Raw genomic sequence first — 17,178 nt, 5'->3', positions numbered from 1 at the left:
TTTTTTTTTTACTTGAAGGGGGGCAGGGAGCTGCCGTACAAGTCATTTTATTTATGTAGGATGAGCGTTGATTTTCAGAAGTCTTGATTTATTGTCAGCACCTGGAACTTAAAAATGACAAACAATAAAGTTAGAAAACAAGGCAAATGTACTCTCAAGGCTCTTCTCTTTTATTATTTCCAGGTAGCACCATATATGATCCTAGAACATTTGATTCCGAAAGTAACAAATTTCTATTTTGTGTAAAAACGTAAAAGGCAAAAAAACAAACAAAAAAACAGATACAAAGAATCAATTATGACAATACTCATCAGTGTGATCATCCCCTCCCCCACCCATCATGGTGGGTGCAGTTTATGGAAAATCCTATTAACACAGAGAACCGATGCCATGCAAAATGCTCAGTTTTTTTTTTTTCCTTTAAATTCTCGCTCAAAAAATAGAGAGCTTTAATGTACAATTTTGTCTGGATTGTTTGGAGCCTCCTTATTGTTGCCTTTTAGAAAACGCAATGATTATTGCGGATTGTCTCAAAAATATATATATCGCTTTAGTAGAAGGAATCTGAATTTATTATTTTATTTTTTTAATCTGTGAGGCAATTAAAAGTCAATAGACATCGATCCCTGAGCGCAATCTTCTCGGCCACGGACGTAAATTTCGCAAGGGATTTCCTCCATGACGCGGTCTTCTATGCCTTTATCTGCGCAGTCGTGGGACTGCTTGAAAGCATAGGTGCTTTTCTTGAATGTACTGTTAAAGGTTTTCATCGGCTGCGGTTGGGCAAAGTCGTTGCGGAACGGAAGCTCCATAGAGCTTAGGTTGGTCCTGCTCTGTTTGAGGGTGGCAGTTTGGGAGCCACAGTGATGGTCGTGAACACAGCGGGAGGTGGTAGATGAACGCCTCGTCTTTTGGTAGTTTTCCAGTTCTTCTGACAAGTCGGCCAAGTCCGCAGAAATCTCTTTGTCCCTGAGGGAGAAGAGTTCGTAGTGTGGGGGGTCAAACACCTCCTGGAAGCCGGTCTTGTTGAAGGTGGTCTTCCTGGCCATGATTTTCTTTCGAGGCTGCTTAACTTGCACCAGGATGGAAATTATAAGGAGAACCAGGACAATCCCAGAGGTGATGCCAATGATGGTCCCATGGGTCTTGGTGATTTGCTCAAATAGCCCCATTTCTTTCCTTTCTGTAGGAAAACACAATGGAGGACATTTATCAGTCATATTGTAGTAAGCATCAGCTTACAAGATGGCGGTAATGATTGTGTTGTATCTTACAAGAAATAATTGGCATTTGACATACATAATTGAGTACTAATTGGTTATTCCCCTTTAATTTGTCTATTACCTTCTATATTCCTCATAATGTAGCGACTTAGGGATAGTTAGTTAACATATACAAAGCAAATGTTCTGTGTCAGATGACCACCAGACCACATTCCAGAGTGGTTAACTCATAAGACATACGTGCTCCACACTGGATAGTCTTAGATGGAGGGGCTGAAAGGTACAAAGACAAGGAACTTTGCTCCATTGAGAAAATCATCCAGGTAGGATGTTGTAAGTCTCTATCTCTCTCTTGAATTACCATGGAACATCAGACATGTGCTATGTGGTTAGCACAGCGACAGGAGCTCCCCCATTGTGTTGCAGGCTGTGATTATGTAATTTGTCTGTTTTGCCTAATAGAGATTTAATCACACTTAGTAAATATTTTCATCACTTAGCCTGCGTAAGCCTATTTATTCTCAAATCTTTTGAATTCACGTTAAAATAAAGATACACATTGCACCAAATGTTTAGAGGAAAAAGAACACCAGAAATACTGATGACCTGAAACACATTGGCAGAGAGGATCTACAGGTTATTAAATTAAAGGGATTACACAATGTGCTCAATAAAAGACATGGGCAGTACAACTATATGTGTGCTATTAGCTTACATTGTGTCTGTCTGTAATTTTGACTTGGATAACAGTCGGAACACATTGTATCAGTAATCAATACAGAAACCCAGGTCATTCCAAAGGGTTCACTTAATGCAACTGTAACATACATTTTTCTTGTCCCAGAAATGGTGCAATTTATTACATTTTCTAGCATTTTAAAACTCCTCTAGCCCACACCCCTCTTTCTAGACACTTGCAAACTGATGGTGTTGGGCGGGAGTTTGAGCAATTGGTGCCAATATTAAGGCACATTTTGTGCTTTATGTTTCTGCATTTGGTACCTTTGCTCTCAAGGAATGGGAAAACCTGCTTGTTTTTTGTTTTATCTCATGATATAAATATGGCCACTAGGTGGCAGTCGAGAGCTATATATAGATAAGCAAGCCTGCACACAGGGATCATGTATCTTCTGGAGCCTTTCCATGGCGGGCGATATATTTTTCACACTTGTGTATAAAGCTTTAGACAAGGATATTTTTCTTGAGCCTCCTCTGGACATGGCGGGCTCTGACGTACCTTTCGTTTGATCTTTTTAGTAGCATCGAATGTTATTTATGAGCTGAAACATAGAGTGGATGGAAGCCTTAAAGCTGCCCAGAGAGGAGGTAAGGGACGATTGTGCACATTCTTACTAAGATGTTTGCATTAAAGTAGAAAATGGAAATTATAATGGAGAAAAAAACTAATAATTGGACAATTTACTATATGAAGAATGAATATACAGAGTGCTATAAGGCAGGGTCTGCTACTAATGGTTCTGGAACTACAAGTTCCATCATGCCCGAGAGCTGCTGTCTACCTTCTAGACCAGGGGTCAGCAATCTCCGGCACTCCCGCTGTTGGGAAACTACAACTCCAAGCATGATCTATTAATTTCTATGGGAGTGCCCAGAACGGCAAAACAGGTGTGCATGCTGGGGGTTGTAGCTTTACAACAACTGGACTCCTGTTCTAGTGCTGTATCGCAGTCAGTATTATTACATGGATGGACTCCAGTTTGGCGTCAGACACACTTACCTTTGCAGTGATTTTCATCCCAGGGGTAGGCACAGTTCTGAATTCCATTGCAGACTAGGGAGTTATTAATGCACATGTTACTGTGGCAGAAGAACGTGCTGTCCATACAGGGAGCTGTTACAATGAGAAACAGACACGAATTAGATGACTCTTCATCTGGACCACAATTTCTGTCAATGATTTGCATGAAAATGTTCTAAGCAGACGAGTGTAACTATAGGGGGCGCTGTTTTGCTAGTTGCACCAAGTCCCAGAACAGTTTCCTCTGCTGTCTGTGACACTGCAACCAATAGGGGGAACTCACTGATTTATGCCCCTCATCGCTAGATGTATAATCCACATGCAGTGAGCTCCCCCTAGTGGTGGCTACAGGTAACCTAGAATAATTCTTAAAAACAAGGCTGCCAACCTCGCCTTTTATTTTGGACACCTGAGGAAACAATCACACAAGGACCAAACAGTTTTTACAGAGATATGACGTTCCCTTCAAATAAGCCATAGTCCCAAAATGGTCCCCTACATAATTCCACTGAATCACAAATTAGACACATGACCTCATTAGGTCCTCAGGAGCTGGCATCTGACTGCAGCACTATGAGGAAACCTAGAAGCAACAATCCTGTCTTCTCTTAAAGGGGTATTCCCATCCATGTTGAGAACAGCACCCTGTCATGCGGCCAATGTGAGTAGATAGGTGGCTGTGCTCTCTCTATTCACTTCTATGGGAATTCCCCAAAATAGCCGAGTGTACTAGCTTGAGCTCCCATGGTAGTCAATGTAGAGAGCTGCACATGTGCTGCGACCACCTCTCCATTCATGGCGGTCCCAAGATGTGGCCTTGTCCTTGAGATAAGTGATGGTCCCACTTTTGGGCATATCCTGTCGATAGGCTTCTTTGCACTGAACATGGACTGAATACCGCCAACGTATGCACAGTGCAAACCAGTGAAAAACCGGTCCAGAATCACGGATTTCTTTCTGGTGATTGTGTCTGTAAATGTATGGACAGTTGTAGCGATAGATGAATCTGCACAGAATATGGACCTAGAAACAGAATGGTGGGCATCAACTTTAATAACTCACGTTCCACAAAAGACGTAAAGAGCATTCGGAAACGGCTGAGACGACTCCCTTCATCCGCCCACATCCGTACAACCCCGGTCCCGGTTTGCAGCATGACATCGTTGGCCACGGTGCTGCAGAATTTGGCTTTCAAGTTTTCTATGGAGCTGCTTCCATCATACACGGCCACGAAATTCCTCTTGCATTCATTGGAATGTTCCATCTGATAGTCCAGGAACCTGAAGTAAATCTGGATAGAGAGGGTTATATTCAGGGATGATGAGCATTTACAGATCACAGTGGTGCTTCATTCAGGGTTGTGTCTGCCATAGTTTCCCACCAGCCAGGAGCCTCGGGCAATGTAAATGGTAGGCCATAAATATGATTCTCTGTAGGGGAGATTGACATCCCAATATCACAGCAATGCATATCATGTGCAGATGGACACATAGATGGAAATATGTAATAAAATATACAGAATCAGACCACACAGTGCTTTGTTTGTAGTCTGTTACCATGGAGAAATATTGTACATCACCGGAAATATTTGTGAACTGAAACACATTGGTAGGGTGGAATGGTCCAAAATTCCTCCTCAACCTTGTGCTAATGGACACTTACCTACAGCAATGCATATTATGGCTGCAGGAGTCCCTGACAGACCTCTGTCTTAGTCATGTGCAGCTTTTGTGAAGTTGGGTATGCAATGATGGAAGTGCTATATGACTACAGGGCCAGACTACACAATGTTCCATTTGTAGTCTGTTACCATGGAGACATACAGGAGCTGTAGACACAAAATGATGCATATGGGGATCATATGGCTAAATTCACTAGTGCATAATTGTAAATTTTTTTAAATGCTTTACCTAAATATCCGATTGCACCACTGAGTATAATGACTGACCTTTTATCCCTACAAATAAAAACCTATCCCTATACATATACTATATATATATATATACCCCTTTAACTAAGGGCTCATGCACACGGCCATAGTTTTGGTCTACATCCGATACGCATTTTTCTGGGGTTGGATGTGGACCCACTGACTTCAATGGGGCCGCAAAAGATGCGGACAGCACCCAGTGTGCTCTCTGCATCCATAAGGCCTCTTTCACACAAGCGTGTCCGGATAAGGTCCGGATGTGTTGCGGAAAACCCTCGCGAGTAGGTACCCAATTGCAGTCAGTTTTGACTGCGATTGCGTTCCGTTGTTCAGTTTTTATCGCGCGGGTGCAATGTGTTTTGCACGCGCATGATAAAAAACTTACTGTGGTACCCAGACCCGAACTTCTTCACAGAAGTTCAGGTTTGGGTTCAAGGTTGTGTAGATTGTATTATTTCCCCTTATAACATGGTTATAACCTTGGTGATGGATCATGTGATGGACCATGTGATGAGAGTAGTGACATCATCAAAGGTCCCTTTCCTCACAGATGAAGACAGAAGAGATGCGGGCTGCGCGAACAAGTGGATTAAGGCGAGTTAAATTATTATTTATTTATTTTTTAACCCCTCCAGCCCTATTTTACTTAGCATTCTGTATTCAGAATGCTATTATTTTCCTTTATAACCATGTTATAAGGGAAAATAATAAAGATCGGGTCCCCAGCCCGATCGTCTCCTAGCAACCGTGCGTGAAAATCGCACCGCATCCGCACTTGCTTGCGATTTTCACGCAGCCCCATTCACTTCTATGGGGCCTGCGTTGTGCGAAAAAAGCACAAAATAGAGCTTGCTGCGATTTTCACGCAATGCACAAGTGATGCGTGAAAATCACCGCTCATGTGAACAGCCCCATAGAAATGAATGGGTCCGGATTCAGTGCGGGTGCAATGCGTTCACCTCACGCATTGCACCCGCGCGGAAAAATCGCCCATGTGAAAGGGGCCTAAGTCCGTTATGCGACCCGCAAAAAAATAGAACATGTCCTATTCTTGTCTGTCTTGTGGACAAGGATAGGACATTTCTGCAGGAGTAAAAAAAAAATTGGAGGCATGCAATTGTCTGGTATCTGTGTTATGCGGATCCGCGGCCGTTGGCATGAGCCCTAAAGCTGAGAACGTGTCTACTGCAAGTGCCCTGAATGTACACCCTGGAGATTTCAGATTTTTCAGCATCAACTGCCTTCAATGTTTAGCTTGCCCTGCAGGGGGCGCCGTAGAAAACAAAATCACCAAGTATCAGCTAATCAAGGACCCTTGTACCATAAATGTGCAGAAAAGTTGACAAACTTATATTGAGAAGTCCTTGAATTTATGCTTGTGGCTCCTTTACCGTCCTGTACCCCAACGTGACTGACCTTGGCTTTTGGCGTCGCTTTAATGGTCCATATGCAGTCCACAGCCTGACCGGCCTTCAGTTTATCACCTTGTTCTACTTGGCTGGAACGAATTATTCCATCTGGTCCTGACAACTCAAACTGACAATCTGAGAGGACAAAGGAGGGGGCAGTGGTCAACGGGATAGGAGGTGGCTCCAGTAAAAAGAGCGCAGAAGAGGCGACTACTGACCTGGGATTGGATTGAGGATTCCTCCGAGATAGCTGAAGTCTGGATCTGCCGGCAATAGAAATGATGCGTTAATAGTGAACAAAGTTCCTTTAATCCGGAATGACCGGTATATACTCGATAGCATTGCAGATCCTGACTGGCACTTTGCTGGGCACTTAGTGGGTGCATACTCTTCATTAGTTAGGCGGCATGCATGCTTATCAGTACCAGGGATTTGGTGTTTGCTGTCCACAAGTGTTGGATTTAACCTGAAACAAGGCGACCAAGGCTGGCACCCAGATTTCTCCCGCGGACGAAGATAACATTATTGGGTAAGTGCTGCACACAGGCGGACACGAGGCGTTCCTCTTTACCAGTGGTAACCAGGGGCCCCTCATCTGCTCCAGCATAATAGCATTTAAACCTATGAATGTAGGGTCACTTTGCACTGGAATGGATATGAGCTGTGTAACAGCACCCACTAGTGGTGACTTATGGCACCCCGAAAACAGGTACATCTCAAGGTCGCTGCCAAGTGTGCCATGGATCTGCCTTGTTCGCATATTATAAGTCCCCTATTGTATACCTGGTATGAAGGAATACTTTGCTCTGAATCCCAGTCCTTCCAGCTCCTCATCCGAAGTGAATTTAATCCACATGAATCGGCCGGTGGATCGGATTGGTAGCGGACTCCTGATGCCGCAGTATCGGTCGATCAGGGACGAGAAGCCAAACGGACCATCCCTCACCTCTAAGTGATCGAAGCGGCACTCAAAGGACGGCTCTATGTGATAAGGCTCATCGAAGGTCAGCTCGATTCTCTGGCGAGGAGCAGCTGGGGGGGGACACAACGGCACAAGGCTACAATAAGTTATCATATACTTTATAGGCACAAGGGCTGCAGCAGACGTGCCATTATAATGCACCGGACAGCAAGTCTAGTCGTGCAGAAGCAGGGAGTATCCTCACATAACGTGGGGAATTAGTCATTCAGGGGTCTGGGTGATAATTTCTGTTAGAGCTGTACTGACTTAAAGGGGTAGCATATCAGTAGAACAGAGGCCTGACCTCCAGACCTCTACTGATCCGGAGACTGGGGCAGTGCTGGTTTATTGCTTCTTCTCTGCACAGTGGCGCCACCTGCTGTGCAGGGGAACTGCAGCACAGCTTCATTGAAATGGCATTGGCTGCAGGTCCCTGGACAGGTGGTCGGTGCCTCTGAGTAGAAAAAACGTACAAGGGGACCCATCGCAACATCCGCTCTACAGAGCCTTCATTCTCAGTGCCAAGCAGCACCTGAAAGGGGCCTCATTTTTATCTTTTCCATAAACCCCATCCTATCAGAACACAAGTGTCTGATGAGCTGGAGTAGCTAATCCTATCATGTGTGATACTGTCTGCTGAGCTGTGTATCTAATCCTATCATGTGTGATACTGTCTGCTGAGCTGCAGTATCTAATCCTATCATGTGTGATACTGTCTGCTGAGCACTGTATCTAATACTATCATGTGTGATACTGTCTGCTGAGCTGTGTATCTAATCCTATCATGTGTGATACTGTCTGCTGAGCACTGTATCTAATCCTATCATGTGTGATACTGTCTGCTGAGCTGCAGTATCTAATCCTATCGTGTGATACTGTCTGCTGAGCTGCAGTATCTAATCCTATCATGTGTGATACGGTCTGCTGAGCTGCAGTATCTAATCCTATCATGTGTGATACTGTCTGCTGAGCTGCAGTATCTAATCCTATCATGTGTGATACTGTCTGCTGAGCACTGTATCTAATACTATCATGTGTGATACTGTCTGCTGAGCTGCAGTATCTAATCCTATCATGTGTGATACTGTCTGCTGAGCTGCAGTATCTAATCCTATCATGTGTGATACTGTCTGCTGAGCTGCAGTATCTAATCCTATCATGTGTGATACTGTCTGCTGAGCTGCAGTATCTAATCCTATCATGTGTGATACGGTCTGCTGAGCTGCAGTATCTAATCCTATCATGTGTGATACTGTCTGCTGAGCTGCAGTATCTAATCCTATCATGTGTGATACTGTCTGCTGAGCACTGTATCTAATCCTATCATGTGTGATACTGTCTGCTGAGCACTGTATCTAATACTATCATGTGTGATACTGTCTGCTGAGCTGCAGTATCTAATCCTATCATGTGTGATACTGTCTGCTGAGCTGCAGTATCTAATCCTATCATGTGTGATACTGTCTGCTGAGCTGCAGTATCTAATCCTATCATGTGTGATACGGTCTGCTGAGCACTGTATCTAATCCTATCATGTGTGATACTGTCTGCTAAGCACTGTATCTAATCCTATCCTGTGTGATACTGTCTGCTGAGCACTGTATCTAATCCTATCATGTGTGATACTGTCTGCTGAGCACTGTATCTAATACTATCATGTGTGATACTGTCTGCTGAGCTGCAGTATCTAATCCTATCATGTGTGATACTGTCTGCTGAGCTGCAGTATCTAATCCTATCATGTGTGATACTGTCTGCTGAGCTGCAGTATCTAATCCTATCATGTGTGATACTGTCTGCTGAGCTGCAGTATCTAATCCTATCATGTGTGATACTGTCTGCTGAGCACTGTATCTAATCCTATCATGTGTGATACTGTCTGCTGAGCTGCAGTATCTAATCCTATCATGTGTGATACTGTCTGCTGAGCACTGTATCTAATCCTATCATGTGTGATACTGTCTGCTGAGCACTGTATCTAATCCTATCATGTGTGATACTGTCTGCTGAGCTGCAGTATCTAATCCTATCATGTGTGATACTGTCTGCTGAGCACTGTATCTAATCCTATCATGTGTGATACTGTCTGCTGAGCTGCAGTATCTAATCCTATCATGTGTGATACTGTCTGCTGAGCACTGTATCTAATCCTATCATGTGTGATACTGTCTGCTGAGCTGCAGTATCTAATCCTATCATGTGTGATACTGTCTGCTGAGCACTGTATCTAATCCTATCCTGTGTGATACTGTCTGCTGAGCACTGTATCTAATCCTATCATGTGTGATACTGTCTGCTGAGCACTGTATCTAATCATATCCTGTGTGATACTGTCTGCTGAGCTGTGTATCTAATCCTATCATGTGTGATACTGTCTGCTGAGCTGCAGTATCTAATCCTATCATGTGTGATACTGTCTGCTGAGCACTGTATCTAATCCTATCCTGTGTGATACTGTCTGCTGAGCTGTGTATCTAATCCTATCATGTGCGATACTGTCTGCTGAGCTATGTATCTAATCCTATCCTGTGTGATACTGTCTGCTGAGCTGTGTATCTAATCCTATCATGTGCGATACTGTCTGCTGAGCTGCAGTATCTAATCCTATCATGTGTGATACTGTCTGCTGAGCACTGTATCTAATACTATCATGTGTGATACTGTCTGCTGAGCTGCAGTATCTAATCCTATCATGTGTGATACTGTCTGCTGAGCTGCAGTATCTAATCCTATCATGTGTGATACTGTCTGCTCTATCAGAATTTAAACCCACAAAGATTTCCGCATCCCGTCCATTAAATGAGCTGATATTGACTTTACATGTCAGGCAGCATCTGAAAGGGGCCTGATTTTATATTTATCCTTCCTCTACACCATTAGGAGAACACGCTCTTGTCAGGCAGACACACACGGGACCTTTCAGGAGGTTGAAAACTTTGGCATAAATTAGATATTGCAATAAGACATTTGGATCCAGAATGTAACATTCACAGCATCTCTGGGTGGTACAAACCTTCTAAGATGTAGACACATTCCTTGTTAGGAGGGTAGGTGTTTGGAAAATTTGGGGATGCGAAATGCCCACCATTACTGGTTCGTACCCAGGTGCCACACTGGGTCACCGGGATGTGTTTGGCTCCTATGTTTTGTCCATCTGCAATGATTAGAAAAGAAGATCAATATAACACAATTAATACTATACTACTGCGGGGGCAGCCTGCAAGGAAACTCCAGCAAGAGCTGCTACCCGGCGTAGTGAGCAGAAGTCACGCCCGACCCTGGCGCTTATAATGTATTGCAGGGTCGGGATATCTATAATTCAGGGAATTGTTATTTAAGCAATCTCCCAATCTACCAGTGACTATGCAGTATGTGGATCAGCATGGTCTAGATATATACTGTGATACTGTGCTGCATGTGGATCAGCATGGTCTAGATATATACTGTAATACTGTGCTGCTGCATGTGGATCGGCATGTTCTAGGTATATACTGTAATACTGTGCTGCTGCATGTGGATCGGTATGTTCTAGGTATATAAAGTGATACTGTGCTGCATGTGGATCGGTATATACTGTGATACTGTGCTATATGTGGATCGGCATGTTCTAGGCATATACTGTGATACTGTGCTGCTGCATGTGGATCGGTATGTTCTAGGTATATACTGTGATACTGTGCTGCTGCATGTGGATCGGTATATACTGTGATACTGTGCTATATGTGGATCGGCATGTTCTAGGCATATACTGTGATACTGTGCTGCTGCATGTGGATCGGTATGTTCTAGGTATATACTGTGATAATGTGCTGCTGCATGTGGATCGGTATATACTGTGATACTGTGCTATATGTGGATCGGCATGTTCTAGGCATATACTGTGCTCTATGTTGACCAGCATGTTCTAGGTATATACTAGGAAGTATGTGGACTGGCAAAATCTAGGTGTATACTGTGCAGTATGTGGATTGGCATGTTCTAGGTGTATACTGTACAGTATGTGGATCGGTATGTTCTAGGTGTATACTGTGCAGTACATGGATCGGCATTGTCTAGGTCAGGCATGCTCAACCTGCGGCCCTCCAGCTGTTGCAAAACTACAGCTCCCATCATGCCCTGCTGTAGGCTGATAGCTGTAGGCTGTCCGGGAATGCTTGGAGTTGTTTTTCAACAGCTGGAGAGCTGCAGGTTGGGCATCCCTGGTCTAGGTGTATAAAGTGCAGTACAAGGATCGGCATGATCTAGGTGTATACAGTGCAGTACGTGGATCGGCATGGTCTAGGTGTATACTGTGCAGTACGTGGATCGGCATGGTCTAGGTGTATACAGTGCAGTACGTGGATCGGCATGGTCTAGGTGCATACAGTGCAGTACGTGGATCGGCATGGTCTAGGTGTATACTGGGCAGTACGTGGTTCAGCATGGTCTAGGTGTATACAGTGCAGTACGTGGTTCGGCATGGTCTAGGTGTATACAGTGCAGTATGTGGATTGGCATGGTCTAGGTATATACTGTGGAGGGCCGCAGGTTGGGCATCCCTGGTCTAGGTGTATAAAGTGCACTTGGATCGGCATGGTCTAGGTGTATACTGTGCAGTACGTGGATCGACATGGTCTAGGTGTATACTGTGCAGTACGTGGATCGACATGGTCTAGGTGTATACTGTGCAGTACGTGGATCGACATGGTCTAGGTGTATACTGTGCATTACATGGATCGACATGGTCGACTACAGCTCCCATCATGCCCTGCTGTAGGCTGATAGCTGTAGGCTGTCCAGGCATGCTGGGAGTTGTAGTTTTGCAACAGCTGGAGGGCCGCAGGTTGGGCATCCCTGGTCTAGGTGTATAAAGTGCACTTGGATCGGCCTAGTCTAGGTGTATACGGTGCAGTACGTGGATCGGCATGGTCTAGGTGTATACGGTGCAGTACGTGGATTGGCATGGTCTAGGTGTATACTGGGCAGTACGTGGTTCGGCATGGTCTAGGTGTATACAGTGCAGTACGTGGTTCGGCATGGTCTAGGTGTATACAGTGCAGTATGTGGATTGGCATGGTCTAGGTATATACTGTGGAGGGCCGCAGGTTGGGCATCCCTGGTCTAGGTGTATAAAGTGCACTTGGATCGGCATGGTCTAGGTGTATACTGTGCAGTACGTGGATCGACATGGTCTAGGTGTATACTGTGCAGTACGTGGATCGACATGGTCTAGGTGTATACTGTGCAGTACGTGGATCGACATGGTCTAGGTGTATACTGTGCATTACATGGATCGACATGGTCGACTACAGCTCCCATCATGCCCTGCTGTAGGCTGATAGCTGTAGGCTGTCCAGGCATGCTGGGAGTTGTAGTTTTGCAACAGCTGGAGGGCCGCAGGTTGGGCATCCCTGGTCTAGGTGTATAAAGTGCACTTGGATCGGCCTAGTCTAGGTGTATACGGTGCAGTACGTGGATCGGCATGGTCTAGGTGTATACGGTGCAGTACGTGGATTGGCATGGTCTAGCTGTATACTGTGCAGTACGTGGAACAGCATGGTCTAGGTGTATACGGTGCAGTACGTGGATCGTCATGGTCTAGGTGTATACAGTGCAGTACATGGATCGGCATGGTCTAGGTGTATACAGTGCAGTACATGGATCGGCATGGTCTAGGTGTATACAGTGCAGTACGTGGATCGGCATGGTCTAGGTGTATACTGTGCAGTATGTGGATCGGCATGGTCTAGGTGTATACGGTGCAGTATGTGGATCGTCATGGTCTAGGTATATACTGTGCAGTACGTGGATCGGCATGGTCTAGGTGTATACGGTGCAGTACGTGGATCGGCATGGTCTAGGTGTATACGGTGCAGTACGTGGATCGGCATGGTCTAGGTGTATACGGTGTAGTACGTGGATCGGCATGGTCTAGGTGTATACTGTGCAGTATGTGGATCGGCATGGTCTAGGTGTATACTGTGCAGTACATGGATCGGCATGGTCTAGGAGGTGTATACTGTGCAGTACGTGGATCGGCATGGTCTAGGTATATACTGTGCAGTACGTGGATCGGCATGGTCTAGGTGTATACGGTGCAGTACGTGGATCGGCATGGTCTAGGTGTATACGGTGCAGTACGTGGATCGGCATGGTCTAGGTGTATACGGTGCAGTACGTGGATCGGCATGGTCTAGGTGTATACTGTGCAGTACGTGGATCGGCATGGTCTAGGTATATATTGTGCAGTACGTGGATCGGCATGGTCTAGGTATATATTGTGCAGTACGTGGATCGGCATGGTCTAGGTGTATACAGTGCAGTACGTGGATCGGCATGGTCTAGGTATATACTGTGCAGTACGTGGATCGACATGGTCTACCTGGTGTATACGGTGCAGTACGTGGATCGGCATGGTCTAGGTGTATACTGTGCAATACGTGGATCGACATGGTCTAGGTGTATACGGTGCAGTATGTGGATCGTCATGGTCTAGGTGTATACGGTGCAGTATGTGGATCGTCATGGTCTAGGTGTATACAGTGCAGTACATGGATCGGCATGGTCTAGGTGTATACGGTGCAGTACGTGGATCGGCATGGTCTAGGTGTATACGGTGCAGTACGTGGATCGGCATGGTCTAGGTGTATACTGTGCAGTACGTGGATCGGCATGGTCTAGGTGTATACTGTGCAGTACATGGATCGGCATGGTCTAGGTGTATACGGTGCAGTACGCGGATCGGCATGGTCTAGGTGTATACTGTGCAGTACGCGGATCGGCATGGTCTAGGTGTATACTGTGCAGTACGTGGATCGGCATGGTCTAGGTGTATACATATATCTATAATCAGAGGTCATTCACATTCTGCATCGCCCGTCCTCTCGTTCCAGCTCTTTCCGAGTAATCAGGGCTGAACGAGCCCCTATTAGTAAAATCTAATCAGGCCTCACATTGTATGGCACTGGGTGAGTTCACTCGGGAAATGGCGAATCAATTTTGCAAACCAGCGGGCTGTCCAAGAGAGAGCGAGATAGAGAGAGCGGCGCTCCATCCTTACCTTGTGTGCGCTGTGCCACCGCAATCCCCTCCACCACCAGGATGGTAATCAGCAGCACTGTCAGGGGACAAGAGGACGCAGGTAAGTAGTAATCACAGAGGACCTGATGACCCTCCTAACCCATCACTTCAGCAGGAGATGGTCACAGCAATGACACTGTTAAAGGGGCACCCCACAGGGGGGAACAAAAGCTTAACTTGCTGTCAGTGTATAGAAATACTGTATGATAAACCGTCTGGATCGTGTCTGGCTCACGTGGGTGCAGGGCTTGTTACAGTGTATGAGAGCTTTCTTTTATTACAATGTGGATAACACAGGATTATGATTGATTCTCAGTTTTGTTTCCTTTCACTGACAGCAAGCAGGGATGTTGAAGATTTGATACACAACGTCTATTAGCGGGTTGTAGACCTCTTTATAATTTACCACCACATCCTGTAAGTGGATGGCGCGATTATGTCAAATCCATCTGCAAGTGATAGAAATCAGCAAAAAACAAACCAATTACTAATCCCCTGTGATCTGTCCCCCGGGGGGTCCATGAGCATCTACCAGACCCTGATAAATCCCTGTATCTAATTCTATCATATGTGATACTGTCTGCTGGGCCGTGTATCTAATCCTATCATGTGTGATACTGGCTACTGAGTGCTGTATCCAATCCTAACCTGTGATACTGTCTGCTAAGTGTGTATCTAATCCTAACCTGTGATACTGTCTGCTAAGCTGTGTATCTAATCCTATCATGTGTGATACTTCCTGCTGAGCTACTGTATCTAATCCTATCATGTGATACAGGCTGCTGAGTGCTGTATCCAATTCTATCCTGTGTGATACTGTCTGCTGAGCTGTGTATCTAATCCTATCCTGTGTGATACTGTCTGCTGAGCTGTGTATCTAATCCTATCCTGTGTGATACTGTCTGCTGAGCTGTGTATCTAATCCTATCCTGTGTGATACAGTCTGCTGAGCTGTGTATCTAATCCTATCCTGTGTGATACAGTCTGCTGAGCTGTGTATCTAATCCTATCCTGTGTGATACTGTCTGCTGGGCCGTGTATCTAATCCTATCATGTGTGATACTGGCTACTGAGTGCTGTATCCAATCCTATCCTGTGTGATACCAGCTGCTAAACTGCTGTATCTAATCCTATCATGTGCGATACTGTCTGCTGAGCTGTGTATCTAATCCTAACCTGTGATTCTGTCTGCTGAGCCGCTGTATCTAATCCTATCCTGTGTGATACTGCCTGCTGAGCTACTGTATCTAATCCTATCATGTGATACAGGCTGCTGAGCTACTGTATCTAATCCTAACCTGTGATACTGTCTGCTGAGCTGTGTATCTAATCCTAACCTGTGATACTGTCTGCTGAGCTGTGTATCTAATCCTAACCTGTGATACTGTCTGCTGAGCTGTGTATCTAATCCTATCCTGTGTGATACTGTCTGCTGAGCTGTGTATCTAATCCTCTCCTGTGTGATACTGTCTGCTGAGCTGTGTATCTAATCCTCTCCTGTGTGATACTGTCTGCTGAGCTGTATCTAATCCTATCCTGTGTGATACTGTCTGCTGAGCTGTGTATCTAATCCTATCATGTGTGATACTGCCTGCTGAGCTGTGTATCTAATCCTATCCTGTGTGATACTGTCTGCTGAGCTGTGTATCTAATCCTATCCTGTGTGATACTGTCTGCTGAGCTGTGTATCTAATCCTATCCTGTGTGATACAGTCTGCTGAGCTGTGTATCTAATCCTATCCTGTGTGATACAGTCTGCTGAGCTGTGTATCTAATCCTATCCTGTGTGTGACTGTCTGCTGAGCTGTGTATCTAATCCTATCCTGTGTGATACAGTCTGCTGAGCTGTGTATCTAATCCTATCCTGTGTGATACTGCCTGCTGAGCTGTGTATCTAATCCTATCCTGTGTGATACTGTCTGCTGAGCTGTGTATCTAATCCTATCCTGTGTGATACTGTCTGCTGAGCTGTGTATCTAATCCTATCCTGTGTGATACAGTCTGCTGAGCTGTGTATCTAATCCTATCCTGTGTGATACAGTCTGCTGAGCTGTGTATCTAATCCTATCCTGTGTGTGACTGTCTGCTGAGCTGTGTATCTAATCCTATCCTGTGTGATACAGTCTGCTGAGCTGTGTATCTAATCCTATCCTGTGTGATACAGTCTGCTGAGATGTGTATCTAATCCTATCCTGTGTGATACAGTCTGCTGAGCTGTGTATCTAATCCTATCCTGTGTGATACTGTCTGCTGAGCTGTGTATCTAATCCTATCCTGTGTGATACAGTCTGCTGAGCTGTGTATCTAATCCTATTCTGTGTGATACAGTCTGCTGAGCTGTGTATCTAATCCTCTCCTGTGTGATACTGTCTGCTGAGCTGTGTATCTAATCCTATCATGTACAATAGTGCCTGCTGATCTTCGGTATCCAGTGTTATGTGTGATACAGTCTGTTGAGCCCCTGTATCTAATCCTATCCTGTGTGATACTGTCTGCTGAGCTGTGTATCTAATCCTCTCCTGTGTGATACTGTGTGCTGAGCTGTATCTAATCCTATCATGTACAATAGTGCCTGCTGAGCTTTGGTATCCAGTGTTATGTGTGATACAGTCTGCTGATCGTCGGTGTATCTAGTCCTGCCTCGTCATGTTGAGCTGTGGATCTAAGCTTATTGTGCGATACTGTGCCAAGCAGCTGTACCTCATCCTATCATGTGTAATACGGCTGTATCTAAGCCTATCATGTGATACAGTCAGCTGACCTGGAGTATCTAAGCCCTGGAATACTCTTTGATACAATGTATCCCTCTTCTGTATATGGCGCTCCCTTCTCCTATA

The 17,178-nt window shown here is 45.1% G+C and overlaps 1 protein-coding gene across 1 annotated transcript in view; it reads right to left on the bottom strand.

Moving 5' to 3' along the window:
• Positions 1 to 351: 351 nt before the first annotated feature.
• NETO2 (neuropilin and tolloid like 2) overlaps positions 352 to 17,178 on the bottom strand; it is a 36,407-nt gene continuing 19,580 nt past the window's right edge. Inside the window, exons 2-9 of the mRNA XM_040409900.1 lie at positions 14,322 to 14,378; positions 10,296 to 10,436; positions 7,105 to 7,353; positions 6,540 to 6,584; positions 6,329 to 6,456; positions 4,045 to 4,273; positions 2,962 to 3,075; positions 352 to 1,183 (exon numbers count right to left, since the gene is read on the bottom strand). Of these exons, the coding sequence (XP_040265834.1) occupies positions 603 to 1,183; positions 2,962 to 3,075; positions 4,045 to 4,273; positions 6,329 to 6,456; positions 6,540 to 6,584; positions 7,105 to 7,353; positions 10,296 to 10,436; positions 14,322 to 14,378 (1,544 nt within the window). The 3' untranslated portion in view covers positions 352 to 602. The remainder of the gene's footprint in view (positions 1,184 to 2,961; positions 3,076 to 4,044; positions 4,274 to 6,328; positions 6,457 to 6,539; positions 6,585 to 7,104; positions 7,354 to 10,295; positions 10,437 to 14,321; positions 14,379 to 17,178) is intronic.

Source organism: Bufo bufo, chromosome 10 (assembly GCF_905171765.1).
Source record: "Bufo bufo chromosome 10, aBufBuf1.1, whole genome shotgun sequence".
NCBI classification, from domain to species: Eukaryota; Metazoa; Chordata; class Amphibia; order Anura; family Bufonidae; genus Bufo; species Bufo bufo.
This window is presented reverse-complemented; position numbering and strand designations above follow the sequence as displayed.